Source organism: Colobus angolensis, unplaced genomic scaffold (genome assembly GCF_000951035.1).
Source record: "Colobus angolensis palliatus isolate OR3802 unplaced genomic scaffold, Cang.pa_1.0 Scaffold37, whole genome shotgun sequence".
Classification (NCBI taxonomy): domain Eukaryota; kingdom Metazoa; phylum Chordata; class Mammalia; order Primates; family Cercopithecidae; genus Colobus; species Colobus angolensis.
The window spans coordinates 2,469,954-2,497,658 of NW_012117043.1; the positions used below are offsets into that span (position 1 = coordinate 2,469,954).

Below are 27,705 nucleotides of genomic sequence, written 5' to 3' on the forward strand. Positions count from 1 at the left end.
GACATTAAGTAGCCAGTGACATACAAAGGAAAACTATATATGAGAAATCGTAGAGGCCAAGTGAATTAATTTTTTTAGAAAGAAGGAAATGATTAATGTGTTAAATTCTACTGATAGATCAATGAAGACAAGAACTGAGAAAAAGACAGAAGACCATTAAAATTAGTAATGTAGAAGTGTGGCTCCCAACCTTTTTGGCATCAAGGACTCGTTTTGTGGAAGACAGTTTTTCCATGGGCCAGTGCGGGGAGGGGTGGGAGGTTTGGGGATGAAATGGTTGCATCTGAGATCAACAGGCATTAGTTAGATTCTCATAAGGAGTGTGCAACCTAGATCTTTGCATGTGCAGTTCACAATAGGGTTTGTGCTCCGATGATAATCTAATGCTGCTGCTGATCTGATAGGAGGTGAGCTCAGGTGGTAATGCCCACTTGCCAGCCACTTACCTCCTGCTTTACAGCCTGGTTCCTTACAGGCCACAGACCGGTACCAGTCCACCGCTTGGGAGTTGGGAACCCCTTGTGTAAAAGACACGTATCTTTGATAAGAATACTTTTGGTGGGATGGTAGGTGCCTGGTCCCAGTGGATTTTAGTAAGAATAGGAAAAGACAGTGTTGACAAGTATTTCAGAGAGCATTGATGTAAGGGGAAGCAGGAAAATGTAGAGGGGACAGAGGATGTTGCTTCCTTTTTCATAGGGAAATGGATAGTGAGGATGGGTGCAGGTGTCGGAGCTTTGAGGAGAAAGGCAAAGGTAAGAAATAGTCCTCTAGGAGAACAGGCATTCCTTTCACCTGTTAGTAAATTTTTTTTTTTGAATGAATAAAGCATATCTTCCATCATTATTTGTGCCCTAAGTAAATTTAATTACATGTCTTTGCTTTCCAGCTTCAATACCATGTGTCTACACTTGAATTACTTTCTCCCTACTTCTTCAGGTACACATTCAACCCCATCTTTCAAGGCCAGCTTGTGATTACTTTCTCCCTCTAAAAATAGTGTTGAATTTCATATATTTGCTCCTTCTGTAAACCCTTTATCTGTACTGATTGTTTTCCACTTTCTACCTATTATTATTTTTAAATTTTTAGATTAAGGGTGTACATGTGCAGATTTGTTACATGGGTGTATTGCTTGATGCTGAGGTTTGGACTTCTATTGATTCCATCACCCAAATAGTGAACATAGTACCCAATAGGTAGTTTTTCAACCTCCCCACCCTTTTCCTCTCTGTTTTTGAATCCCTAGTGTCTATTGTTCCAATCTTTGTGTCTGTATGCACCCAATGTTTAGCTCCCCCTTATCAGTGAAAACATGACATATTTGGTTTTCTGTTTCTATATTAATTCACTTAGGATAAGTGAATTAATTCACTTAATTCTATATTAATTCACTTAGGATAATTCACTTAGGATAATGACCTCCAGCAGCACCTATGTTGCTGCAAAGGACACGATTTTATTCTTTTTTTTTTTATGGCTGCATAGTATTCCGTGGTACATATATAGCACATTTAAAAAAATCTAATCCACCATTGATGGGCACTTTGGTTGATTGCATGTCTTTGCTATTGTGAATAGAACTGTGATGAACATGTAAGTGCAATTTTTTTTTTTTTAAAGAATGATTTATTTTCTTTTGGGCATATACCCAGTAGTGGGATTTCTGGGTCAAATGGTAATTCTATTTTTAGTTCTTTGTGGAATCTCCAAATCGCTTTCCACAGGAACTGAACTAGTTTACATTCCCACCAACAGTGTGTAAGTGTTCTATTTTCTCTGCAGCCTCACCAACATCTGTTGTTTTGACTTTTTACTAATAGCCATTCTGACTGGTGTGAGACGGTACCTCATTGTGGCATCTCTCTGATGATTAATGATAAGCATTTTTATATGTTTCTTGGCCATTGTATGTCTTCTTTTGAGAAGTGTCTGTTCATGTCTAAATGTCCCTTTCAATGGGGTCATTTGTTTTTTACTTGTTGATTTAAGTTTCTTATAGATTCTGGATGTTATTCCTTTGTTCGCATACATAGTTTGTAGTATTTTTTCCCATTCTGTAGATTGTCTGTTTACTCTGTTGATAGTCAGAAGCTCTTTAGTTTAATTAGGTCCCAATTGTCAATTTTTTTGTTGCATTTGCTTTTGAGGGCTTAGCCATAAATTCTTTCCCCAAGCCAGTGTCTAGAAGAATTTTTCCTGGGTTTTCTTCTAGAATTTTTATAGTTTCAGGTCTTACATTTAGGTTTCTAATCCATCTTGCGTTAATTTTTGTATGTAGTGAGAGGTAGGAGCCCAGCTTAATTCTTCTGTATGTATGTCGTTAACCGGTTTCTCCACATAATTTATTGAATAGTTATATCTTTTCCCCGTTGTTTATTTTTGTCGACTTTGTTGAAGATTATCAGGTGGTTTTAGGGGTGCAGCTTTATTTCAGAGTTCTCTGTTCTTTTCCATTGGTCTATGTGTCTTATTTTTGCACCAGTACTGTCCTGTTTTCGTTACCATAGCCTTGTAGTACAGTTTGAAATGTGATGTCTCAGGTCATGTGCAATGGCTCACACCTGTAATCTCAGCACTTTGGGAGGCCAAGACGGATGGATCATGAGGTCAGAAGTTCGAGACCAGCCTGGCCAACATGGTGAAACCCCGTCTCTACTAAAGATACAAAAAAAATTAGCTGGGCGTGGTGGCGTGCACCTGTAATCTCAGCTACTTGGGAGGCTAAGGCAGGAGAATCACTTGAACCCAGAGCTGAAGGTTTCAGTGAGCCGAGATTGCGCCATTGTACTCCAGCCTGGGTGACGGGGCAACACTCTGTCTCAGAAAAAAGAAAAAAAAAAAAGAAATGTGATGTCTCAGTCTTTGTTCTTTTGGCTTAGGATTGCTTTGGCTGTTTGGGCGCTTTTTTGGTTCCACATGAATTTTAGAATAGTTTTTTCTAATTCTGTGAAATTCTGTAATTTGATAGGAATAGTATTGAATATTTAGATTACTTTGGGTGATAATGGACATTATAACAATATTGATTCTTCCAATCCATGGGCATGGAATACTTTTCCATTTGTTCGTGTCATGTGTGATTTCTTTCAGCAGTGTTTTGTAGTTGTCCTTGTAGAGGTCTTTCACCTTCTTGCTTAGATGTATTTCTAGGTATTTTATGGGATTTTTTTTGTGGCCTTTCTTAAAGGGATTGCATTCTTTATTTGGTTTTCAGCTTGAATATTATTGTTGTATAGAAATGCTTCTGATTTTTGTATGCTGAAACTTTACTGAAGTAATTTATCAGGTTAAGGAGTCTTTGGCAGAATCTTTAGAGTTTTCTAGGTATAGAATCATATTGTTGGTGAAGAGAGATAATTTGACTTCCTCTTTTCCCATTTTGTTGCCTTCTGTTTCTTTCTCTTACCTAATCACTTTAGCTATGACTTCCAGTACTGTGTTGAATAGGAGTGGTGAGAGTAGACATCTTTGTCTTGTTCCAGTTCTTAAGGAGGAATACTTCCAGCTTCTGCCCATTCAGTATGATGTTGGCTATGGGTTTATTATAGATGGCTCTTACTATTTTGAGTCTACTTTTATTTTTGATGCTGTTGATGACTAAGTTAAAACTTCCTTGGTCAGGAAATTAGAGGACCTGGAATCAGACTCCCTGGTGGTAGAATCTATGTTCCATGGTTTCCTAACTCTGTAACCATAGACAAATTATTGATTCTATCTGCACCTTACTTTTCTTTCTGTAAAATTGGAATAATAATATTACCAATCTTATAGAGTGTGAGAATCAGAGCCCTTTAAATAGTGTTTGGCACATATCAAATATTCAGTGGAGGATTACTGTAGTTGCTATCATTAGTGTCATTGATACTGCTGTTAATGTGAGAGTCTATAGAACTGATTCATTTTTCATATTTTTGGTACAGTACCTGTTATCCAGAAAACAGAATAAATAAGTAATTCACTAAATAATGAGTAAATTAAATATGATAATTTTGGACTTATTCTTTAAAGGCTTTTAGAACAATACGGGGCTCAATATTGATAAGTTGAGTTGCTACATTGCTACACCAATATAAAACCAAAAGCGATGGTGGTATTATCATTTTAATTGGTTTTTGCTCATTTTAATTGTATACATCAGGAAATATGGTTTTATAAATTAATGCACCTATTCTTGAGCCTTTGCCATTTCTTTATTTTGCAAATTAGTTTTCCATTTTAGGTTCAGAAATATAGAGCTCACTGTGTCATGGGACTTTTAAGGAATTTGTTTTCTTCCTGCAACTTCCATTGAGTTAACAAACAGATCTTGGATTCACTTCTGCAGTTCTCTAGAGTTCCTGGAAGTGTCTCCTTTCCTATTAACTTGTTCATCCTCAGAGGGGTAGTCATCTGAGTCACAGATTTTGGCATCTGAATTCTAGATTCTGCTTTTTCTAAATGGAAGTGGTTGATGAGACTCGGAGACCTTTGTACAAAGCCTCTCATTTCTTGGACTTGGAGCCTCCATATTTCAGTAAAGTACTTTTACAAAACTGGAAGTATCACTTTTCTTTTTAGCATCTGTATGAGGCATTCCTTTTACCACTCAGAGACTCTGTTTATAGCTTTCATTTGATGGTTTATTGTAATTTTAACTTTTGTTGATCAGTAGTTTTCTTGATACAGACCACATCACAATTGTAAATACAAAGCAACCGCACATGTCAGCCTTATATAGTTTCACGTACTTAAGAGAATCAGTGATAATGTGATGTTTCTTGACTTTTCTTTCCACATCACTGTTTACTTGTGGATTGAAGTTTCCATGTGCATGTTTTAATTTTTGCCAAGAAAAATCAATCAAGTGCACTGTAGCTCTGCTTTAAATTTTATGCCTCATATGACATAGAGTATATAAATAGTATAAACATGTTAAATGGAGAAAAATCTTGTGGGGGCATATCTTAGTTTAGTACCTGGGTTTTTATTGATTACGTGTACTTTATTGTTTTAACTCAAATGTAGTTTTGTTTTTCATTTGTTGTTTTCAAATTTAAAGTTATCCTGGATGAATTTGTTTTCTCAAGTTATTTTATCATCTTTTTAAAAAAAATGTTGCCATAACACTATGCTAGTTTTGACATTTACTATTTTCTCAAGACTGAGCAGATGAGTTTGTTAGGGAAAATGGATAGAAAAGAGTGACCTCGTAATACCTTCCTGAAAACAAGATGCTTTCATTTCAGAATCATTAATGGGAGAAGCTATGAAATGAAGATTGTACAGTTGTTGTTTTTAAATAGGGTTTTAAAGAGAAGTTTTAGATTCTCAGTAAAATTGAGAGAAAGGTATAGATAGCTTAGTTTTTGAGGGAAATAAAATTGCCAGTGGGATATATTTTAAAGGAAACCCGATATGATATTGCCTCTAAATTATACTTTAAAATTTAGTGCTATGAAAATTAATTTAAAAATAGTTTAAAACCAAATAAACTCTATTTAGACAAATCTTTTTGTGTATTTCATTTTGGATATAACACATTTCTTTTCTCTGTAAGTTTGCCTTTAAATAAATGCCAGATAATATAGTTATCCCTTGAAACTAATCCAGAATTTCTTCTTTGCTTTTTACTGCTTGTGGAAATATTTTTACTTTTCTATGTATTTTTTACATGGGCAAATCATAACTCCAGATTTCAAAATAGTTTTATTTTTAAATGGTTAATGAGACATGCCTCTAGAGGGCAATATTTTCTCAACTTTTCTAAGTGTAATCAAGGCAACCCTGGCATGAACCCTGAGGTACTAGGGATGTTAATGTCTTATCAGATCTTAAATAGCCTCTCTTCCTTTTTATTATGTTTTCTGTGATTTATCCTTCAACATCTTCTTAGAAAATTTGACTTTGGAAATATATTACTATCAATTAATGTCCTTTCTGAGTACTACATGCAGATACCCAGTTCCTCTGAGTGATTAAATAGAGGCAAATATTTTAGTTATATCATCTGAGTATGTGGGGTCATTATGCTAAATTTTTAAATTCTCTATGTGTTGCTCTTCAGGGATTTGTTATCTGTATACTTTATAATATCAGAGTGATTAAACTTCATTTTTGAGGCATTGAGGCATTATAAGGGCTAATAGTTATCTCCTCTTTTCTATTAACATTGATTGGACACTTACTGTTGTTGTTTACTCTTTAAATATAATTTTTATTTTTTATCAAAGAAATACATGCATTTATTATAAAAGTCAAAAATATAATTTTATAATGAAAGAAGGCACTTTTTGTCCTATCCTCCCCACTCTCGGGTGTCATTCCCCAGAGGCCTCTTCTTTCAACTCTTCAGTTTTTTTCTCAGTTGGTTTTTTTGGCCCTTTCCTGGAAATCCTATTACTTGAATAATGTGTCTCCTACATTGAGCCCCTGTCTTGTCTATTTTCTATCTTTTTTTTTTTTAACTTTATGAGAATTTCCCCAACGTATCTTCCAGTCTTCTTGTTGCATTTCTATTTCTGCAATCTTTTTAATGTGATTTTCTTTGAATATTTCTTTTATTATCATAGCCTTTTCTCATTTTATATGTGTAATATTTTTATCTCTTTAAGAGATAGTTATAAATTTTGAAGCTTTGTTTGTGCTCCTTTTATTATCTCCATTTCCTCTGAGTTCCTTTTTCAGTTTTTTTGTTTTCTTTATCTTTAATGTAGAAGCAGCAATTTTCTTTCTTTTCCTACTTTCTTTTTTCCTTTCCTTTCTTTCCTTCCTTTTTCTTCTTTCCTTTCCTTTCCTTTCTTTTCCTTCCGTTTTCTTCTCTCCTTTCTTTTCTTTCTTGTCTTCCTTTCTGTTTGTTTTTAAATAGAGACAAGGTTTTGCCATTTTGCACAGTCTGGTCTTGATCTCCTGGGCTCAAGCAATCTGCCTGCCTCAGCCTCCCAAAGTGCTGGACATTACAGGTGTGAGCCACCAAGCCCATCTGCAGCAGTGATTTTCAACCCTTAACTGTCCATTATACTTAAGCTGGATAGATTTGAGAAATACTGAGGCCTAGACTCCATCAGACTGATTGAACCAAAACTCCTTGATGGATCATTGACTGATTATTTTTATTTTTAAATTTTATTATTTAATAATTCATTTTTAATTAATTATTTCATTTTTATTCAGCTAATCAACAAATCAATACTAAGGAACTGATTGGAAGCTTTTTGAATGTGGGAAGGGCATACCACCTTACAGGTATCAGTGGTCTATCAGATAGGAATGCCATTTTATTATCATACCTCAAATAGTCACTATCCATAGGTCTTTTCTTTTTTTTTTTTCATAGGTCTTTTCACGTACATTGGTCAGTTCTCCCACAAAGAAATTCTTCTATCCTCTGTTCAGGGTGGGGTTCGGATAATGAAGAGTTTCTGGCAATAAACTTAGAAGTTAGCTTTCAAGGAGTTGAAGGAGTTAACATTATTTTTATCTAGTGATTAGAATAACAAAAAGAGGATTTGGAGAACCTGTTTGCATTTGATTATTGTCTTACTTCCCTAGTTAGGAGGACAGTTAAGTAAGAAATTCTGGTCTGTTTCCACTGAAATAAAAATATTTCTATGGAAATCTGGAGATGGAATTTTTAGTTGCTGAAGTGAATAAATGTAAAAACTACTTATTCAGATAAAGAAGTGCAAATGGGTAGAACAACAAATTTTGGGAAAAGAAGTGAATGTTCATTTCCTTAGGTACTTATCAAAAGGAAGACCTGAAATGTGTGTTTGTTTGTTTGTTTTTTTAATTTGGAGAAAAATTGGAGAGGGAGAAGAGAATGAGTGGGCTTCTTAGGATTTGTAATAGCCAGAGTTTGAATGATTGACCCATATGAACAGATTTAGAAATTATCAGACTTGAGAGTAATAGACATGAATAGTCCTGAGGTTGAAATCTGAGCAGGAACTAGAAATCTGCTAGTTGATAGTTGTAAACTACAAAAGGACAACAAGACTGGGATCAGGGCTATACCAGGATTATGCATAGAAATAGAAATTATGACAGTTCTTACCATGATAAGGTAAATGACATTTTGAATTTGGAGGAGGATGAGAAAAGGAAAAGGATTTAAGGTTCATTGAAAGAGTTATTAACATTGGATGATGTGTTTTTGCAGGTGAGAATATTGAAGCTAGAATGAGGCACAAGAGGGAAATTACTATTTCAGAATGGACCAAGGTGGAATTAACGTGGGCACTGTTGTTGTTGGCTTCAGAAGAAATACAGCGTTCCATTTTCTGTATTAAGAGCCATCTCTAGTAAAGAATGCTTAATTAATGTTCAATAATGTTTCACTCTGGTCTAGTTTTGGAGCAGATTGAAATGTGTCTATATTTGATAAAACCATAGATGAGGGAAAAAAATAGCATGACAGTACTGATAAATGAATATAGTTTTCCGGCAGTGCTCCAGCTGATTAAGAAAGTGTTTTGGCTTCACAGGGAATTACAGGGAAAGAAGAGTCATTATTTCTCAACTGGGGATGGTGGTGGTATCACTCCTCTTTGTGATTCTTACTGTCAAGGATCTTTTGTAAAAGTAGGTTTTACGTACATAGGTAAAGTCATAGGCATACTTTTGGAAAAGTAAATTTAGAAGAGAAGGGCTTGAACTAGTAGTATTTGTGTGATGTGCTTAGTTTGATTTTTTTTCTTTCTTTTTCTTTTTTTTTGGTAAACTGTTCCACAAATTGTTGATAATTTAGGCAGCTAAATGGAGTATTGGTTTCCTGTTTTCATCTTGAGTAAAATATGTAAGCATATTTTGATAGATATTTAAATGTTTTAAAACTGGAAATAAAGTATATGTGAATAGAAAAGGTTTTATCTGCCCTGTTGTCAAAAATGCTGATTTGGCCCTTTCGTACTGTACTCCCATCTTTGTATGGTTGTTATAATCTGTTGCTCTTTCCCATCTGAAGGAAATGCATCTTTGACACTTCTCATGACCTGAGTCATGATGCTGAAATAGAGCCAGAAAATATCCTTAACAGTCATGGGTAAAAAGAAGGAAGGCGTCTGTAGGATGGAGCGGGAGAATAGGGGACTGTGGGGAGAAGAGAGTCTTTGCTCTTTCAGTTTACATCATTTTGATTGTTAGGAAAGTTACTTACATTTTGTGGCTATACTTTTTATTCAAGAGAAAATGCTTTGATTTTATATTAAATTGTTCCTTAAGTGTACATTCTTTAATGTATAGGTATACAAAGTATATAAAGATAAGTTCTGCAAATGTAAAATTAAATAGTTTTGAGTTCTCCAGATCTAAGAAAATACACTTTAAATCTTGCAATTAATTCTGTATTTCATCTTATTACAAAGTGTTTATCTCAGAACCAACTTCTGATACTTCTACGTCTTGTATGTTTAGCAGTTTAAGTAATAAAGTCACATTTGTTGAAACAAGAAGATAGGATTCCATATTTTTTCCATCTACAGTAAAGAATTTCTATTTACTCTGTTGATACCGAAAATTCATTGTGAGATAAAGATGGGAGAGTTGAGTGTAGAGTATTTTCAAGAAATAATTTAATGAGGTCTTATACTTTGGGGAGCACATTTCGCCTCAGACTTGTTCTAAGGGATGTTAGATTATGGAGTTTTAATTCTGGGGATTTTTCATTAGGCTAAAACTCCTCACTTTTGAGAACTTAGTTTCAGTACTATATTCGAGCTTGATTCAGAGGAGTGGGAAATTTTCAGGGTGCTTTAATATGATACATTTAGAAATAGGTTGAGGCTTAAGGTCAAAGATCTGTTTTTTTAAATTTTTATTTATACATATGAAGAATTTACTTTCCTCCCTCTCATGTTAGATATAGTCTTTTTACTGTTTTGTTTGATTTTTCATTGTTGAAAGAGTGTCAAACTACAATCCTAATAGTTAAAATGAATTAAAAATTGCTAAACCTTCTTAAATATTAAGAGCACCAACTCTTAATAAATTTTCTTCATTCCAAAATCTTGGAGTGCTCTAAGAATAATAAGTAATGAACTTACCACTTTGAGGGAGGATATTTTGTTCATTTAACTTATAAGTTTGGGTTGACTCTGTGATTGAGACTTAACTGCATGAAACTTTTCAGACAGATTTTTTATATTTCAGTAGATTTCCTCACAGCTAGTTCTATTATTTTTCCTTCTGTGTTCTTGCATTTTATTAGCATTGTTTCTAACTGTTGATTTCATCTCCTTTTCTAGGGTAATTTTTGCCTCCTAAGTTTTCCATATTCCTTGTTCTAGGCCCACCTTGTTACCTTTTGGAGTAGTGTCGACTGTGCTTGCTCTACTTAGAAGTTTAGCAACAATAATTATTTCTTTATGACTTTTAATTTTTAGGCATCAAATTTCTAAATTTGTTGGGTTTAGTTTAGCTTTAAGAGAAGAAAAATACTTAAATTTATATGTTATAGTAGCCAGCACATTCAGATAATAATTAACAGGTGATAATGGATTCACAATAGAAAAGGAAAACTACCTAGCAAATTATTTATTGGAGTATTCATACATAAATATATACAGTTTCAGTTCTCCTGAAAGTACACTTTTAATTCTAGTGACATTTAATAAGCCCTAGGCAAGGCTCCATGCAGGCTACTTTGTATGTAGTGGGGAGAAGTGATGGCAATATCATTAATAATCTCAATCCCCATCCCGTTAAAAAAGAAAAAAAGATTGGATTCTTGTTTCCGGGTCCATTTTGTGGGAGATTTCTCTCATCTTCCTACCTTCCCACCCTTTCTCAAAGTACCTACAGTAATGTCTATGGTGACGTGAACTTTTTACTCAAAGAAAGCAACAAGTGTTTTTGCTTGAAATGCATCAAAAATTGCAGTGTTTTTACTTCACCATTGATTGCCTCCAAAATTTATAGGCAAAATAAATCAGTGCCCAGACAGGATTGTCTTTCAGCATTTTCTGTCTTTAATTGTCACCTAAACTGTTGTGTTTATGTTCACACGCACACACACACACACACACACACAAAATTCATTTTCTTTTAGTTGTGTGTTCTACTCTCCTTGGCTCCTGTGAACAAGCATTGCTTCCGCCCAGTTTGGTATGTGGGTCAGAAGGCACTGTTTCTCACCAGGGTGCTGCTGTTTCCTTTTCCGACTTGAGTAGATTACAGATTATACTGGAACATGCCTGAGAAAAGGTCATAAACGAGGGTGAAAGTCCTGGAACTGCAGCTGGGAAGCTTGACATTCTCATCTAGGAGAGGGGAGAAGAGAGAGATGGAGAGAGAGACACACACACTCCCATCCCAACCAAAATTAACCTACCTGCAGGAAATTCTCGTTTACACAGGGTATTTTTTTATTAAATAATTATTGAGAGTTTGGTTGAAAAAGCTTTAATGTTAGATTGGATGGCAAGCAAGAACTAAGCAGTGTTTTTAACTTTTCAGAGCCCAGATTTCCAGTGACTATTTCAAAACAAGCTACCATTGTATTCTTTGACAGAGTCAAGAAGTCAGAGCTTTTCAACTACAGAATTAACTTAGTTAAACTCCTTGGTATATTTTAGATTTTTATCCCTGTCAATTCCACAGCAGGATATTAAAAACAGACCAAAAGCTTTGTTCTTCTGTAGAAGACAAAAGTTTACCAAAAAAAAAAAAAAAAAAAAAAAAAATGCCCAGTAGAACTCATCATCTAGTTTTTATTTTTGAAACATATGATATAGGGAATAGAACATCTACATGATGTCTTAGAAGAGGTAAAGTGTTGCAAAGAGGGCAAAAATAAAGGAGCTATTTGGGACTGGGGTTGTTTTGTAGAATTGTCTTCTGAGGAGTGCCAGAGAGTCACATTGACCTTGGCCTTCAGTGTGGCTCAGTAATCCGATTTCAAAATGCGAGAGTTCAAAATAGGAGACCAAAGATACTAGGTGAGGACCTTATATTCTAGAACCATAGTGGGTCTTGTAGATAAGTGTATGGAGAGGTGATGAGAACAGAATTTAATACAGTCGTAGGAGTCTAGAGTACTGAGTTGTAGGAAGATGTCTATTGTAAACCTTGAGAAAAGTGGAGTGCCTAAAGTGGGTAAGGTCTGTGTCTGTGATAAGAACAAGAGAAATGATATGTGGATCTCCTAATAACACTGCTCTTTCATAGGGCACCGTTGCTTACTGTCCTTTAGCTGTTTTTGCAAATGAAGTTTTGCCATTTCTATACTTGTTTACCTCATATCTCTAATGACAACAAAAGCACAGTGCTCTTTTTATCCTCCAAATGTTTCACTTGACCCACTTTATTCCATTGTAGGTCTTAGTTTCTCATACCTTCTATTCCTAAAGAATCTTTCTTTGTCCTCCATTAACAATAACTTTTAGAAACCTGTAACAAGAATTTCTCTATCTCCCTGGAATGACACTCCTTTAAGGTACTTTCTGATCTACAACTATTATCATTTGATTCCTTAATGATTTTTTAACCGATTTTATGTCCTTTTGTTCACAGTGTGGTAAGATATGGAAATTTTTTAGACATAGAAAGGATGCATATACATTCATTCTTTATTTCCCCTCTTCTTGTTTGCATTTCAGAAGAAAGACAACTATACATATGTACACACAGATACACTGATAGTAACTTTAATATTTAACATAATCTGAAATGTTCAACAATTTCAGTTTTGCTAGCTTTAGAGAGTTCTTGGAGTTGGCAGTTTGCCACATTCACATGTTCTCACATCACTGCATTCAGAAGCTAAGAATACCAACCTGGCAGCTTCTGCACAGAGGGTAAAGATAAAACAGAAAGGAGTCTAACTTTGCAGCTACATTACCTGGGAGTTGCTGCTGATGTCTTTTCCACAAATGTCCAAGTTTGTCAAAGCCCAGTAAATCTTAGAAAGTTTATTTTCCTTGTAGCATCTGTGTTTTATAATGGGTCTTTTAATTTGTTTTTACTTTGTCTGCAGGGATTTCTTTTGTCCGGAGTTTTCAGACTCTGTCTTTTTTTTTTTTCCTGTGGAAGTGAGTCTGTTAATGATGACTGGTTTGGGAATATGCCTCTCTGCAAAGCTGACCTGACAAGCTGTTCCTTCAGCGCGGCAACAAAGCCCATTGTTATTTTCTCTGTTCACTTTTATCCTCAACTTAATCCATTTTTCTTCTGTGTTTTTATAGTATAAAATGTCTGGGAAAACATAATATAGGACAAAGCATAAGTAAGGTGGCATTTTGAAGTTAGCAAAACTTTTAGTAAACAGATCACACCACGCCATTCTCATATATGCAGACAGTGGAACTACGTGTTAGTATGGAGATGGAGAGTTTGTGTCCCCCAAAGTACAACATACCTATAGATATGCTTTATCCAAAAGATAACAGAAAAAAAAAAGAGCACAGTAGTTGTTTTCATAATTCCTTTTTTTTTTTTTTTTAATTGCAAACTTTTAGAAGATAAACACGGAAAGTCAGTGGTTGAATCCCAGAGTGAATGGTTCTGGTTTAATGGCTTTGTATTATAACATTAAAAACAATAATAGCAGTAAACAAAAAACTGAAAACAGAATAAAACAAGACATCGTAGCTTTAAACATCAAGGGATGTTTTAAAAATTCTGATTTTTAAATAATTTTATGTCCCCAAATAGAATTCCTGCTTTAACTTATTGAGAAACCATTTTATTGGAACTTGGAATTTCTTCCCCCCAAGAGAACTCCATCTATCGTGGGGACTGGTAAACCTCTAAAGGATCAAAGCTCTAGTGGATTTGGATAAAGACCCAAAAGCCTGAGGCTTATGCAAGTTTATCTATATAGAGTAAGCCCAAAAAACTGGGATGAGAGTCTTAGATGAGCTTATTTTCTCATGAGATTTTTGGGACTTCCTCTGTCTGCTTGTGCCAGAAATACTGTGAGAATATTCATTCTCATGGCATTTGTCACTTACAGGTCTCCTCTTAGCTGGAATTTGAAAGTATAATGGTGTGTGAAATATTTTATGTATCTCAAGACTTCATGCAGTCCACTACCAAAACTGCACTTAAGTAACCTCTGTTCTTTTTCATTGTACTCATGCAGTAAAGGGAAAAATAGAAGACTATAGTAAAGAAGGGTTAGTGAAGGTGATACCTTGTAACTCTCTTCATAGATCTCAGAAATATTATTTGTATCTTATGTATTTCTGAGAGGTGGAGCAAAGAAAAAGAATAGCGATAGACTTCATCCAGGTCCAAGGCCGACACTGCAGATTTCTTCCTGCTGAACTTCTTTATACTAAGAGGCTTGAGATTTAATGAAGAATTCTGGCTTGAAAATTTAGGCTTGATATAACCACATGGAAATGTCTAAAGATCTATTTTTAAAGTTATCAAATCTAACCTCCTAGTCCAGTGAACATGAGACTGAGCAGAATAGTGAAAGCTGCAGACTCCAGTCATCTGGCAACCTTCTGAAGTACTGAGTCCCCTCCAGAATTATTTTTTCTATAGCTCATAGGGCCATATTTTTCTCTATGTCCTGGATATGGAAATAAATACATTTCCTTCATTCAGCAAACATTTATTGAGCTGTTTGCTATTAATGACTTGTAAGACACTATCCTCAGGAGTCCAGGCATCTTGGTGGAGTCTTCAGTATTGTGGAGGTTTCTTAGATTCTAGATGCATTTTCAAAGAAAATCCAAGACAGAATAAATAGTGTAAAATCATTTATAACTAAAGATTTTAACAATAGGTCCTGGCATAAAGGATTGCTAGGCTGTTCTGTGTAGTTATTTCATTTATTTCTTTAATGTGTATTATTTACATGTCTGTGTCAGCTATTGAGATTTCTTGTCTAAGCTAGCTCTTTGATTTTACTAACTTCTGATGTTATTTATACATCTCTCCTCCTTTATTTTCTACTAGAAAAGCAAAATAAGAAGATAGAGATTCCCTCCTTTATGCTCCAAATTTGTATACCTTTTCTCCCTTTTTAAGTTGTCCTTTAAAACAGTAATAAAAGTGACTCCTTCCTTTTTGTTCCTGAGTCATTTTTCAGATGTATTTATTAGCATGGTTTTCTCCCATTTTTCATTTTTTGTTAATATGTCTTTCTGTACCATTATATTATGAACTCTTTGAAAGTCCCTTGGGCTTACTTCTTCAGAATCTAGAACAGGGCCTGATACCAATAAGCCTCCAAAAGTGTGAAGTGACAGAGCGAAGGTTGAATGAAACTTGCTTGGCGCAGTATGTCATCTTTGTTAATGTCTTCTTTTCAGTGTCAGTCTTTAAATCTTTGTTCTCTGTCTGTTACCTTGATTTTTATCCTATCAGCAGTCCCTTTGCTTATTTTTAAACTCTGACTTTTCCACCTCACTACTGAAACTACGCTATTGAAGACTATTAGAATTAGTAGCTTTTTCTCTGAGTTTTGTCTTCTTAGATCTTGGCCTTACTGACCATTTTATTAATATACTCATTGTTTCATTAAAGCTGTGTTTATAAGTTGCTAGCCGTATCCATTAATATGTAAGACAGACACCACCCCTGTGAACATGAACATGCATGTAAAACCTACACAACTTATTTTACCCTCTCAGATGTGCTGGTTTCAAATGGACTCTGCAGCATAAACACAGGTTGAGAAGGATAGATCTGAAGTTCTTTGTTTGCTATCCTGAGGTTGTCCTTTATCCTGGTGAGAGAGTGAAACATTTTAAGTCGTGCCTAGCTAAACCACAGATTTGGAACTTCTTAATGAATCACTTCATTTTCCTAGACCACTCCTTTTATCTGTCAAATTCAATGACTTCAACATCTATACTGTTCCCTTTCTGAAGAACTTAACCTAAGTTCCTACTCCTCTGGCTCAGTTGAGAGGTCCTCCTAAAACTGAAATATTTTATCTGCGATCGTTAGAGATTCCTCACTACTCCTCCTGTAATGGCATCCCTTTAGACCATGCTTCCCTCATACTATCCTTGATGCCCAGAATATTCCTTCTCTCCTACCCGTATCCATATTTTGTCCAGTTTTCAAAGTCTAGATCATATCCCATTTGCCCTTTTCCTTTAGCCCTTTTCCAAATAAAGGTGTTCCCACGTCTCCTTATCTTTAGTTCTAGGCAATTAGCACTTAATGATTCCTGTTGGTGCATGTTAGACTGTAAGCTTCACGGTAACAAGGAAAACAGTCCCTTACAGTGTTATCTTAGGTTAAGGCACCCAACAAATATTTGTTTACTAGTTGTGAAAAATATATGATATACCTTAATTTTCACCAGCTTGTAACATAAAGTTGCAGTCGGATTTCAAATTCAAATTAATATTAGCATAGTTGTCTAATAGCAATTTTATAATTATTTACATCTATTTTGGCCTTGAGAGTGTGATAATAAATTACTTTGAATGGCTTAACTATAAAGCAGTTATTCTCATATTCTTCCACAAATATGATATTTTAATGTGATTTCCCTCTTCATATTTTCTACAAGGTTCTATGTTGTAGCCTAAATCATCTTGTATGTATTGTGAATTCTGTCTTTTGTTATTCCTGCAACAGGTATAGATGGCTTCTGTTAACTTTAATGTGTATTCTGAATTGGAAATTGAGGAGATAGAGAACGATTTATTTTATTTGCATGAATTTCTTATCTTTCCCTGTATTTTACAAAAGAGACATTTATCAGAGTTTAACTTGATAATTCTATAGAGTAATATAAAAAGATAGATTTGTGTCCAAGGAAGAAGTAATATTTGGTTAAACCATTATCCTAATTCTGAAGCCACCGTCATCTTGTTATGATTTTTTAGAAAGGCACTTTTGACTTTTTACTACCTCTCAGGCTACCATTAGATACTGTGTGGTAGTTCTCCCTCTATCCTGAATCCATGCTATTTTTAAAGCAGATGTCTTTTAGGATGTGTTTCAGAAATAAGATGTTAATTAGGACTTTTGGGGGGGATTCTTTTGTTGTGTGCATAAATTTGTCAACTTAATTCAAATTAGTAAAAACAATTATATGTGTGTTTACTGTGGTTATCATTTTTTAAATGCCTTATCTATTGCTAACCACATAAATGGAGTTGATAATTTTTATCAACAGTCAAGAACAGTGATATAAAATTAACATTAGATCAATAAGAAGTTTTTTGCATGAAAGAGTTGTTGGCTTACAGGCACTGGCTTATTCCGTAACACAGAAAATGAGGTAATTTTTATACTTTCTCTATAAACCCATCAATTAATAAGACTCACTAGAAAACTACAGTAATTGAGAAAATGTGGTGTTACTGAAAGGCTACGTAGATCAATGGAACACATAGATCAATCCAGAAATAGACCCACACGTATATGGTTAGTTGGTTTTTGACAAACATGGAAAGGCAATTAAAGGAGAAAGGATAATCTTTTTAGCAAATGGTGATGGAACAATTACACATCTATGTTTTAAAAAAAAGAACACAATGAGCCTCAACTCTCACTACATACACAAAAATGAGTGAAAAATAAATCAAAGTTTGCTTTTCCCCTGTCAAATCAACATTGCACTGAAAGTTCTAGGTAGGTCAGTGAGGCAAAAAAAAAAAAAAGTCATCTAGACTGGAAAGGAAGAAGTAAAACTATCTCTTTTTTGAGGATGACGTAATTATGTGTGTAGAAAATCCTCAGGAATCCAGAAGAAATTACTAGAACTAAGAAATGAGTTCAGCAAAGTTGTAGGATACAAGATCAGTATACAAAAGTTACCTGTATTTCTATACATTAGCAATGAATAATCTGAAAAATGAAATTAAGAAAACAATTCCATTTTCAAATTGCATGAAAAAGAATGAAATAATTAGTAGTAAGTTAATCAAAGAAGTATAAAACTTGTACCCTGAAAACTACAGAGCAACATTGAAAGAAATTTGAGAATACCTAGGTAAATGGAAAGGCATCCCCAGTTCTTGGATTAAAAGACATATTATTGTTAAAATGGCAGTATTCCCCAAATTGATCTCCAGATTAAATGTAATCCCTATGAAAAACTCAGCTGGCTTTTGTTTAGAAATTGACAAGGTATGGGGGAACTAGCAGATTGTGTTGGATGTGAGGACCTAAGCAGGGCAACAAACCACCTTAACTGTCTTTAGAAAGATAAGGAATTCAGCCCTAATTCCCAAAGACTGAAATATGTTAATAATTAAGTCACACTTGGTATTACTAGAATACTTCTTTTTTGTTTGTTTGTTTAGAGACAGGGTCTCTGTATGTCACCCAGGCTTGGAGCGCAGGGGTGCTGTCATATTTCACTGTAACCTTGAATTTCTGGACCTCTTGCCTCAGTCTTGAGCAGCTAGGATGACAGGCGTGTACCACAATACTCAGCTAATTTTTGAAATTTTTTGTAGAGATGGGGTCTCACTATGTTGCCCAGGCTAGCCTCAAACTCCTGGCCTCCTGCCTTGGCCTCCCAAAGTGCTGGGATTGCAGGCATGAGCTATTCAGCTCTCCAAGAATAGTTTGGTTTCTTCTCATCCACATAATTGTAATTCTCTTGGCATCAATTCTACCTTTGAGGCCTTTTTTTTTTTTTTTTTTTTAGACAGAGTCTCGCTCTGTCGACCAGGCTAGAGTGCAGTGGCGCAATCTCCACTCACTGCAAGCTCCGCCTCCTGGGTTCACACCATTCTCCTGCCTCAGCCTCTCGAGTAGCTGGGACTACAGGCGCCTGCCACCGTGCCCAGCTAATTTTTGTATTTTTAGTAGAGATGGGGTTTCACCGTGTTAGCCAGGGTGGTCTCGATCTCCTGACCTTGTGATCCACCCATCTCGGCCTCCCAAAGTGCTGGGATTACAGGCGTGAGCCACCGCGCCCAGCCCCTTTGATGCCTTTCTTAAATGATTACTGGAGTCAGTGAAAACCCTATCAGAGATAGGAAACTTCCCTTGGTGATGCTTTTCTTTATTTTTCTCTTTGTAGGAAAACTGAACAGCCAAGACTCCTATAACAATTTTACCAACAACAACCCTGGCAACCCTCGACTCTCTCCTCTCCCCAGCTTGATGGTAGTGATGCCTCTTGCACAAATCAAGCAGCCAATGACATTGGGGACCATCACCAAACGAACAGGGTAAGGCTTCAGGCTTGGTGCTTTCTTAACAGCTGTTTTATAGGGTTGAATGAATAAAAATAAAACATACTTTTTCTTTGTGTGGTTTTTATTATGTTCTTCATTTCCAGCTCAAATGAGACTTAATGGCATCAGATTAAGTACAAAGCATAAAACTTGCACAAACATACTTGCACACAACCATGTATACACACATCCATCGAGAAAACAAAGCAGTGACAAGCTGTGAAAACTAGTATTGGCTAATCAAAAACAGATCCATCTACTTCGTCTTATCCTTACTGCCTTGTGGCTTTGCCTGCAAGTACAGTTTCATTTTCCTGGCTCTTTCGGGATTTGAAATGACTCCCAAATTTTGACAGATAGAAATACGGAGAGAACCTTAGATGACAACCATCTTTTTAATACTTTGAAAAAAAATCATCTCTATTGAGATATAATTTACATATAATAATCTGTCGTTAGTGTCAGGGCAATGTGATGTTATTGGTAGTTTTCAAAGCCAGTGCACTAAGATTTTGGCTTTATTAAGATTGGTCATTAACTTCCTTAAAGACTTTTGATGACTCACTTGATTTATTTGTGCTTATTTTAGCAATTTGCTACCCCTTAGGAATATAAGATTATCACTTCATTAGGTTCCTGAAAATAAACTGCTAGGTCTATGATATTATTAGATATTCAATTGTATGTTAACACTGGAAATCCATTTTATATCAGAAAATGTGTATGTTTATAGGCAAATTACTTGTTTTCCATAGTGAGCAATCCTGAAGTTTAACCTAATTTGAAATGGAACAATGTTTTTACATTTCTGTATTAAAGTAGTCAGGTGAAAACCCTGTCTGGCCTCAAACAGTCCTCAAGTTCTTTCCAATGAAAGGAATATATTAAATTATTTGGCTGCTATGTAAATATATCTTAATTTTGTTGTGTTCAGTATTAATGTGTTTACGGAGGTCACTTTTGTGAGAAGAAATACTCAATAGTCTCAGGGATAAGACCTTTGAGCTCCAGGTATCACCATAACATAGAAATTGACCCTGTAGCTAGGTGGAGTGGTGTTTGTATATAGAGAGACCCTGTTGCTGCATGCAGACATAAAATTGAGTCTGTGGCATTTGCTGTATTTTTAAGCAAAACTTCATCCCAAATCAGACATGTCAAGGCACCAATAATTTGGCCTGTATATCTTTTTAATTTTTTTCAACTTTTTAACTCCTTGGGTCCAGCAAAAGTATAATCTTAAGTTGGATTTCAACTTTCTCTTCCTCTATTAGTTTATTTTAAAATAAGTTAAGAATAATGGCTGTGAATAGTGAAGAGGTTATGTCCTTTATATTGACAATTAGGTTATTTTTTCATTGTATATTACATTCCTGTGATGTAGAATCAAAAATGGGACTAAATCTGGAATCATAACTTTAAAGTTTCTTTTTTACTTACTGAAGTTAGTCAGTACATAACTGTATCGTCTTGATTCACTCCAGCATTGTACAGTTCTCCAAAGTACTTACAGATTTTAGCCTGTCTTTCCTGAATCTGAGTGAAACCATCCTCAAAATTGTTTCTCTGTATTTTAATTTTATATTCAGAGTGAGGGAAATTTAAGAAGGTTCAAAAGGCTCCTGGAGTCATAAAAGCATATTCTGGTGCTTTGTTTCTGGCGTGTGTTTATTTAATTTTAACATAAGAGCTGTCCTGTTTTATAATGCAAAGATTAGCTCTCTTTTTCTAATGAACTTCTCCAAATGTATCTCTGAAATAGTAACTGAAGTTTAGTGCATAAAATGATATGATGTTAGAATTTAATTCATAATATTTATGGAGAGGGATAGGAAGTGAGTCTACTTTTTTATGTAGTGTTTGAAATTTTCCATAAGAAGATAAAATCTCTTGCTCTCTTTCTCTCTGTCTCCCTCTTACTACTGCATTTCTCTCTACACTAAGATGAATAGAAACTGTTAGTGATTTGGTGTCCTCCTGTGTTACCACTGATTATGAATTTAGATAAAATCCCTATGTTTCCTTTTCTTATAAAAATTTGCTCTCTGTTCTCAGATTTTTGGAGCATTCTGTTGTATTATGAACAATTATTAATAGGGGAAGTGTTATCAATTTGAGTTATTTTATGTGCTTTGAAACAAATGTTAGTTAAGATACTTGTATCATATTGTTTACTAGGCTTTGTATCGCAATTCATACCATTTCATTTCTGCCATGGTTTCAAATTCTTTTTAGCATGCCTTGTATTGAAGTGTTCAGAGAGAATAATTGATTCTTGTCACACAATGAGTACTAGGTTTTAATTTATTTGTGACATAGTTTCAGACTTACAGAAATGTTCCAAGACTATCCAAAGGAATACTTGTATACCCAAATTCCCCAATTTTTTTTTTTTTTTTGACATAGTCTTTCTCTGTCTCCCAGGCTAGAGTGCAGTAGTGTGATCTCGGCTCACTGCAACCTCCTCTGCTTCCCTGGTTCAAGCAATTCTCCTGCTTCAGCCTCCCTAGTAGCTGGGATTACAGGTGTGCACCACCACACCCAGCTCATTTTTGTATTTTTAGTACAGACGGGGTTTTGCCATGTTGGCCAGGCTGGTCTCGAATTCCTGACCTCAAGTGATCCACCTGCCTCGGCCTCCCAAAGTGCTGGTTTTACAGGCATGAGCCACCACGCTCGGCCCCAAATGTTAATAGATCAACTTATTTGCTTTATCATTCATATTCTCTCCCTCTGCCTGAATATACACTAACACGTCATTCACGTTCTCTCCCTCTGCCTGTGTATACACTAACGTGTTACGTTTTTCCTAATTGTCTTACAATAAGTTGCAGACTTAGTATATACTCTTATCCCCTGCATACTTCAATGTGTAATTTCTAAAGGCATGGACATTCTCTTATATAACTGTAGTACATTTATCAGAAGAAGTGATCTTGAATGTATTTGATTAGTTTTTTTAATTCCACATAATTGTTGTATACAGTGAACTTTCTACTTGTAGCATAGCTTTAGTGTACTACAAATTACCCAACCTACTATTCCTTTTTTCTCTCGCCATCTACTATTTTTTTATCCCTTCCTATTAATATAGAGTACAGTAACTGATAAGACTTTGATGATAGTGGTCAATTATAACTTATACTTGACTGTTGTTAGATGACAAGATTCAATATCCTTAAGCCAGAGGTCCCCAACCCCTGGGCCACAGACTGGTACCAGTCCCTGGCCTGTTAGGAACTGAGCCGCACAGCAGGGAGTGAACAACAGGTGAGTGAGCATCACTGCCTGAGCTCTGCCTCCTGTCAGATCAGTGGCAGCTTTAGATTCTCATAAGAGTGCAAACCCTATTGTTGTGAACTACACATGCGAGGGACCTAGGTTGCACACTCCTTATGAGAATCTAATGCCTCATGATCTGAGGTGACACTTCCTTGAAACCTGTTCCTAGTGTCACAAAGGCTGGGGAACGCTCCTTAAGCCACTCTCTGAAGAGTTTGTTGATTATACTTGGAAACTACTATTGACTTTTCTGATTATTCTTTTACTATAAGTTATCCAAACATTTAATCATAAAGTTTTCAGAATATAATATATGATTTTATTATCTTAAAATTTAACATTTTCACTAAAATACATGTGTTTTGCCTTGTTAAAAGTAATATTTGATTTGTGAGAACCAAATATATTCTGTGAATTTTCATTTTTGCCATATGCTGAGTTTTGAAGCAGATCTCAGACAATATTTCATCCTATTAGCTTTTATCGTATTAGATTTTAAAGGCTATATTTATTTTATTAAATTTTTTTTTACTATGACAAATTCTTAAGACTGGAGTTAGCTAATTTCCATTAATTATTGACATTAAATTTTATTGTATTTGCTGAGAAATCTGATGGCTCCATTAACGTCACCAGGGTGATGAGCAAATGAGAGTTTTTATTTTCTGTGTCTCTTTTTATTCTGTAAATTCTCATTTACTCAAGCTTTGATTTTATAAAATTCTTTCCCCAGTATTTTTAAAATAAAATCAACAAGAAGTATGTGACATGGCTTATGTAGAAAGAGAACTCAGAGTGACCCACTTATAGACAGGTAAATTATATTCTGTTTTCAATATACCTGATAATGTAGTTGGTAAAATTATGTACTTAGGTTAGATAAGTTTCCACTTGGTCTATGTCTGAGGTATTTTGTACGTAGTCATAAAATAACCATAAAGTGTTATATTTCTAAAGTAGAGATTTCTAAAGATTTCTAGGATCCAGTAATTAAATATCCAAATTGAGATAGAAGCCTCAACTTAAACCTTAAAGGGACAAATCGTGTGTTTACCATATTCAACATCTGCCTTCTTATGTTTGCAAATACATATGCCTGAAAGCCTGTGCAGTGTCAGGGACCATCTGTCTCACTGCAAGACATACATGAGGCCAGTAGAACTACAAATAGCAGAAGACAGATGTATTTACACCTTCTTGTTTAGTACCTTGAAGCAGCACTTGGAGGTAATAAGGCCTGTTTTGGCAACAGCTGCTGCTTGACTCTATGACAGTATACATTGATGGAGGTAAAAGAAGTGTTGGAAATTATTTGGCTCCAATAATCACCCATTCAAACAGACTCTGTTTTCTTTCAGTTTAAGACTGGAGGTTTAAAAAGACCAGGTTATCACATCCATCATGTTCTTATCATATATAAATAAGAATAGTTCTCCTAATCTTTTAAAAGTGAAATTAGGTGCTAAGAGGTTGCTCCATATCTTGGATGTTAGGTTTTTGTAGTAGGGATTTATTAGCAGCATTTCATAGATGTTTGGCATTATCAAGTGAGTGATCAAGTTTTAAAAAATATTTTCTGTGTAACGATTCACAAAAAAAGTTCATCAATGAGCTTACTTTTATCTGCTTAAATCTAAAATTATTTATATATACAAATTATTTTATGGACACAGGCAAAGAACAGTCAATTTCAAAAGGAAGTCATGGTAGGTAGTTCCATGGGAATAAAAAATATTAAAATTGAAAATGAAGTTACTTCCTTGCTCGTACTAGGTAGACCACTTTTTGTGAAGTAAACATGGGATGATTTTGCTCTCTCATAGGTTTCCTTTTCCTTAAATGGAAGTAGCTCCTAATTTCTTTCCCCCTCCCCTTCTTTATATTTACTCATTTCTTTTCTTTTCTTTTTTTTTTTTTTTGAGACAGAGTCTCGCTCTGTCAGCCAGGCTAGAGTGCAGTGGTGTGTGATCTCCACCCACTGCAACCTCTGCCTCCTGGGCTCAAGTGATTCTCTTGCCTCAGCCTCCTGAGTAGCTGGGACTACAGGTGGGTGTGCGCCACCATGCCTGGCTAATTTTTGTATTTTTTGTAGAGATTGGTTTTCTCCGTGTTGCCCAAGCTGGTCTTGAACTCCTGGTCTCAAGTGATCCAACTGCCTCACCCTTCCAAAGTGCTGAGATTATAGGCATGAACCACCACGCCCGGCCATGTTTATTCATTTCTTTGTGACGATTTAGGTGGTTATTAGGAACCTTGAGACGCACCCTGTAGAAGTAGGTTAAGTAATGTAGTGGAAAAAATACTGAATTAGGAGTCTGAGGCCCTGGCTGCTTCTCATCTGGGTTCTACCACCTATTTGCTAGTGTGTCCTAGGTAAATTTCTTCACCTGAAAAAAAAGTTTATATATATGGGTTATAATCTTTTATTCTTATCATGTATGAGTTTCTACCTGTTCTTCGATCCCATTTCTAAGTCTCAGGACGGTTGAGCAGCTGTAAGCCAGTGCTGATGAGCACAGGCCCCACTTAGAAAGCATATATGCTTTTAAATGATATTAAATGGAAGCATTAAATAGCATTTAATCAGACACATCCAGTTGATATTTGTAGACCAAATCTACCATCAGACTTGGCTATGCAAGTAAATGATATTGGCATATACTAGGCCTTGCAGAAGTTCTATTCCTTATTTTAATTCAATTAGGTACACCTTGACTTATTTACACAGTTTGGCCTGAGCCCTAAACTTTATAGGCAAAGTTTGGAGAATTAAATTGGAAATATTTGGAGAAAGACCCACCAGATAGAGATATAAGAGCTTGGGTAATTCCCCACCTCATGTCTCTGCCTTATGTAACTACCAGTTCTTCATAACTAAGCAATGTATGTTCAGTTCCAGATATTAAATAATGGACAATGTATTTTCATTGGAATATATATGGATGTGACTACATATGCAGTATATTTAACATAGTTTGAGTTCCAATTTTTCTGCTAAATCAGTGGAGTACTTAAACCACACCATAGTTCATTGCATGTTACCATAAATCTGGGAATGTTTTTTGGATGATGTCTACTATATACTATATGTGTGTGTGTGTGTGTGTGTGTGTGTATGTGTGTGTATGTATATATATATCTTTTTTTTTTTTTTTTTTTTTTGATATGAAGTCTCCTTGCTCTGTAGCCCAGACTGGAGAGCAGTAGCATGATCTCAGCTCAGTGCAAGCTCCACCTCCCAGGTTCACGCCATTCTCCTGCCTCAGCCTCCCAAGTAGCTGGGACTACAGGCGCCCGCCACCATGCCCCACTAGTTTTTTTGTATTTTTAGTAGAGATGGGGTTTCACCGTGTTAGCCAGGATGGTCTTGATCTCTTGACCTCGTGATACACCTGCCTCAGCCTCCCAAAGTGTTGGGATTACAGGCGTGAGCCACCGTACCCGGCCTATACCATAGTTTTAAAAGTCAGCAGGCATACATTTCTACAGAAGTTTGACATTATTTATGTTATGTTAATCTCTTTTTTTGCCACATATAACAGAATTTTAACATTATCAATGTTTTTTTCCTAATGAAAAGTCACCCAGGCTCAAGTGTAGTAGTGTGATTGTAGTTTGCTGTGTCTTCAAACTCCTGGGCTCAAGTGATCATCCTGCTTCAACCTCCTGAGTAGCTGGCACTATAGGCATATGTCACCGCACCTGGCTAATTTTTTAAATGTTTTGTAGAGATGAGGTCTTGCTATATTGCCCAGTCTAGTCTTGAACTCCTACCCTCAATCAGTCCTGCCTCAGCCTCCCAAAGTGCTGGAATTATAGGCATGAGCTACCATGCTCAGCCTGCTAATGAAAATCTTCTAAATCTTGAGTTTGTCATTTAAAATTGGGTATCATGTGTATCTCAAATTAGACACTTGTCTGTTTTAGCTTCGGTTTCCCCTACAGATCAATAGTTGACTACCAATAATACCATAGGTCTCTTTGGTAGGGAGCAATTAAAATTAATGAAAAATTCAAAGTAGAACTTAAAAATGATATTAGGAATAATTTACTGAGATGCACGTGGGAAATGCGAGTTCACTTCAGTTGTTGTTTTAACAGAGGGCACACAGAATTTAGAAGTCATTAGCATCCCTAGAATTTATTTTTAGAGAAATATGGCTCTGTTTCAATATTTGACACACAATGTTGTATAGCTTTTTCTCTGCTTCATCTCTGTTTATTACTTTTAATATTTATATAGGCTCATTGTGATGTCTTTTCTGTGGCAGTGCCTGAATTGTCTTAGGACATGATTAATTGAAATTGAACAGATTATAGAGGATTGGAGGATTTCAAATCAAATCTAGTTTTACTTTTTTCCCATATTAAAAAAATTATTCATATTTGCCTTGTTTTCAGCTAGTAAGATTGAAGACTTTGTGGTACCATGTGGCATTCAACAAAATGAGTCAGCTGAATGACTTACATGGTGTTATGGTATATTATAAAACATAATTCTTTCCTATCTTCTGGGAGTCTCCCGAAGAAACCCTTTGAGAACTAATGGCTAGGTCATTTCACGGTGGCCTATACATAAGTCTGTAATATTTCTGGGTTTTTAGTCTCTTTACCACATTTTCCTGAGATTTAAAAATCAGAATTCAGCTCAGAAGGGGCATAATTATGACAAATTGAGTAGGTTTTATATGGCAGGATTGTTAAGCCTGCTAAAATTTAGCGGTGATTGGAAAACACCAATTATTCAGATTTGAATATAGTAATTTGGGTTGCGTGTGTTAATACAGAGAATATTTCATTCAGTATACACTCCCACTCATATTATCTTTTTTCTTTCCACCCTCATCTCACTTTAATACAGTACTACAGCTGTGAACTTTTGGGAGGGGAGAGGGAAGTCATAGGTGAAGACAGCTGGATCATGGATTTGTACTTCGTGACTTTATATTTTCATTCCTTTGCTACTGAGGAAAGATGAAGCAGGCACATTTCAAAAGAACAGCTGACACTACCCTTACAAAGACAGTAATTACATCAGTCACTATAATTCTTTGGAGTTTGTGGATCTTCTTTTACATGTATATGGCAGAGGTCTAGCTTGTAGGACTAGGCCAGAGGTGGGTGAGTATAGATTTTATACATGCCAAGTGTACATGCTAAACCAGGTTCTCACCTTGTCTCTCCAGCCCCCTTTCTCCTTGAGTTCTGCTAGCCAGTGAATCCTAGTTTGATTGAAGTAGGATAACTTTAAACTAACACAAGTGGGTCAAATTGTGAATAGTGAACCTTATTGTCTTCAAACTTAACAATGATGTTATTTATTTAGTACAGGCCTGCA

The 27,705-nt window shown here is 35.5% G+C and overlaps 1 protein-coding gene across 1 annotated transcript in view; it reads left to right on the forward strand.

Moving 5' to 3' along the window:
• Positions 1-27,705, forward strand: part of BCAS3 (breast carcinoma amplified sequence 3) — a 655,658-nt gene that overhangs the window by 251,356 nt on the left and 376,597 nt on the right. Inside the window, exon 12 of the mRNA XM_011953652.1 lies at positions 18,929-19,079. Coding sequence (XP_011809042.1) covers positions 18,929-19,079 — 151 coding nt within the window. The remainder of the gene's footprint in view (positions 1-18,928; positions 19,080-27,705) is intronic.